Source organism: Octopus bimaculoides, chromosome 28, assembly GCF_001194135.2.
Source record: "Octopus bimaculoides isolate UCB-OBI-ISO-001 chromosome 28, ASM119413v2, whole genome shotgun sequence".
In the NCBI taxonomy this organism is placed as follows: domain Eukaryota; kingdom Metazoa; phylum Mollusca; class Cephalopoda; order Octopoda; family Octopodidae; genus Octopus; species Octopus bimaculoides.
In genome coordinates, this window is record NC_069008.1 from 6,019,877 (window position 1) to 6,023,359 (window position 3,483).

Genomic DNA, 3,483 nt, shown 5'->3' on the forward strand with positions numbered 1-3,483 from the left:
TATATATATATATATGTATATGTATCAGGGATGTGGAGTCAAAACAAAAAATTTCAACTCCGACTCCTCTATGTAATTAAGTGATTGTGGTCTATTTTACCAACTCAGACTCCACAGCCCTATATATATATATATATATATACACACACACACACAAAGAGGTGCTGAAAAGTTTCTGACTTTGAGTAAAAAAAAACAAAAAAACACAAGACGATCAGCTAATTATGATTTTATTCAACACATTCACACACTTATTGCAGTGGTCCTTCAGTGGTCCAACCAGGCCTTTTGAAATACCCTTAAAGCCAGGAACTTTTCAGCACCCCTTCAAGAAAACATGTATGCGTATGTGTACACACATCTACATTTTAAAAGGAAAAACCCACAATTCATCTGCTCCCTCCACAACACCAACTTTAAGAAAGTTTGCTATTGAATGTGGCCTGGGCATTATTGTTAACAAAGATCTGTGTTGGTTGAATGACATTTCTGAAAAAATCCTGAAAAGAGCCAAAAGCTGTCTTAGCACCATGCATTAAGATCTTCATCAGCCGCTTATCTGCTATCTAAATATGGATATGGGATATCCACACATTTTACATTTCCAGTCTGGAACCTCCACCTTGTCCAGAATATCGATGACAGTTGCCAGTCAGACATTCGAGCGAGATCGTTACCAGTGCCGCTGGACTGGCTCCTATGCAGGTGGCACGTAAAATACACCATTTTGAGAGTGGCCGTTGCCGGTACCTCCTGACTGGCCTTCATGCCGGTGGCACATAAAAGCACCGACTACACTCTCGGAGTGGTTGGTGTTAGGAAGGGCATCCAGCTGTAGAAACTCTGCCAATTCAGATTGGAGCCTGGTGTCGCCACCTGGTTCACCAGTCCTCAATCAAATCGTCCAACCCATGCTAGCATGGAAGGCAGACGTTAAACGATGAGGATGATGATGAATACTCTGTCAGTCGCTTACCAAACCTTGAACACATTGTCTCTCTGGGAATGAAGAAAAGTAAGTGCTGTCCCAAGTACTGGAACTCAAAGGGCCAGTTGCCAGGTTTCTATGGTGTGTAACTGACTGAAATTGCAACAACTCACTGCAAGGTTACTCATTTACAATTAAGTGAACCAGATCAATATGAAATGGAGTGTTTTGCTCACAGACATAATGCACTGATTGACCTAGGAATTGAAACCATGCTGTTGCAATCATGATTGTAACACTCTAGTCAGTAAGACCATGCACCTACATTTCTAGGAATTAATGCACTAAAATTTCGGCATCTATCAGCTGATTTGGTAGAATTCGACAAGGGTTCCTTAGCAGATGCTTTCCAATTTCCTGCCTACCGAAGGAAGCTCTGTTTCAGGAGCCGTTCAACCACACAACATATACATATGAAGAATCATAAGTGACAAAGTGAAAAGTTGTAAAGCATTCTGAAAAGCCTCCAAGTTTCATAAAATAAACATATACCTATATACACATGCAATCATGTGCATGTGCTTTCACATGGTATACACAAGCACCTACATATACAAACAGTAATCACACACACCTACACATTTGTGTATAACAAAAACAACGTATTACATAAATACAAAACACACACACATGTAAACATGTATACATACACAGATGCATACATATGTACATAATAGACATACAATACACACACACACACACATATATATATATATATATATATATATATATATATATATACATATATACATACACACACACCACACATACACATATACATATATACACATACATGAATATACATATACATCATGAACACATATACATAGTGGCTGTCCACCTGTGACTGCAAGAGACCACTAAGGACACTGTGTACTCTGACAGAATTATACCTAACACTTGTGGCCCTATTGGTAACTAATAAGCCCGGATCTTGATAAACACACATCTGCAAATATTGCAGACAAAACTTCCCCCCCATTCATTACACTGTGGTGTGTTTTCAAGCAGCTCAGCATGAAAAATGCCCATTTATTCAAAAGTACTCACTCCTTACTTCGTTTCCTCCATCTGTGACAATGACAAGATTCGCTTTTGAAATTGACCTCCCATATCTCACTTGCTCTCAGCAAGTACTTTATACCAACCTTAAAATGTTGACTTGGTTGCTCCTGGGGCCTTTCCACAAACAAATTCACTGTAAAGAAACTGCTTAGGGGTTCACAGATCATTTATCTGAACAAGGTGTCCAGTCCAACACAAACATTACTTGTGCACCATCGCTTCAAGGCTCAGGGTGTCAGGCTCCCTTCAAGATGCCTTCTGTGTCAGGGGTGCGCAAGGACCCAGCCAACATTCAGAATGTATCTCAGATAGAAGCGTTCAAGGACCCTTACACGACGCCTGTAAAGGGTCCATGTCTTACATATATACATACATACACACACACGCACATATATATATATATATATATATACACACACATTATACACTCATACATAGAGAGATAGAGCAGTGACACCAATGAGGCCTCCATAGAGACTACATGAGCCCAGCAACCAACCACATCTACAATTGATATCTTGAGTCAGGTCTCCATTGTTGGTATCTGTGGAGCCTAGACAGATGAAGGACCTGACAAACTCCATAATGTAGGGGCCAATGTGGAGAAGGGGAGGTTCTGGGCCTTCTCCGACATGCACTAGCCTGGTCTTCACCCAAATCACCTTTGTTGATTCTTCTTTGTAAACGGTCTGTGCAACCCTGAGCTGGTCAATCAAGTTGTTGAATAGGGTGGTATCGTGGACCTGGTCAGTTCTAAGCATGATTATATCTCTGAGACCAAGGACCTGGGGTGACCCCAGCCCCATCAAGCAAGAGCATGAAGCAAGCAAGCAAGCAAGCAAGCAAGCAAGCAAGCACATACATACATACAAGTATATACATATAAACACACGTATGTACATATGCACACATGAATACATACATATATCCATACATACACACGCACACATGAACACACACACACACATGAACACAAAACTATTTATAATAAAGCCAAGCTAGTAAGAGCAAGCAGTTTGTTTGTAATTATTTTTTTAAAGGGATTTATATCCTTTGTTGCATTTTTCACAAACAAATGACTTATGTAATTTATAGTAATATATTAGTATCATCATCATCATCATTATTATTATTATTATTATTGCTACTATTAATATCAGCATTCTTATTATTGATATTAAAAATATATTGTGAAAATATATAATTACAAACAAAAATTACAATTTACAAAAAAAAAAAAGGAATTAAAAAAAAAAAATCAACAAGAAACTATGTCATTTGAACTCACATGGTACCTACTGACAGGTCGGGTATATTTAATGTCATCATCAAGATTGCTAGCTGACAACCACCGCTGCAATTAAGGGATGGAAAACTTAACGCTATTTCTTCAGCAACAAATAAGGGATGGGTGTGTGTGTATGCATATA

At 38.8% G+C, this 3,483-nt stretch overlaps 1 protein-coding gene across 1 annotated transcript in view; it reads right to left on the bottom strand.

Moving 5' to 3' along the window:
- Positions 1-3,483, bottom strand: part of LOC106875122 (inositol hexakisphosphate and diphosphoinositol-pentakisphosphate kinase 2) — a gene marked incomplete at its 5' end in the record, with an annotated part of 104,900 nt that overhangs the window by 86,684 nt on the left and 14,733 nt on the right. Inside the window, one exon of the mRNA XM_052977751.1 lies at positions 3,342-3,407. Within this exon, the coding sequence (XP_052833711.1) occupies positions 3,342-3,407 (66 nt within the window). The remainder of the gene's footprint in view (positions 1-3,341; positions 3,408-3,483) is intronic.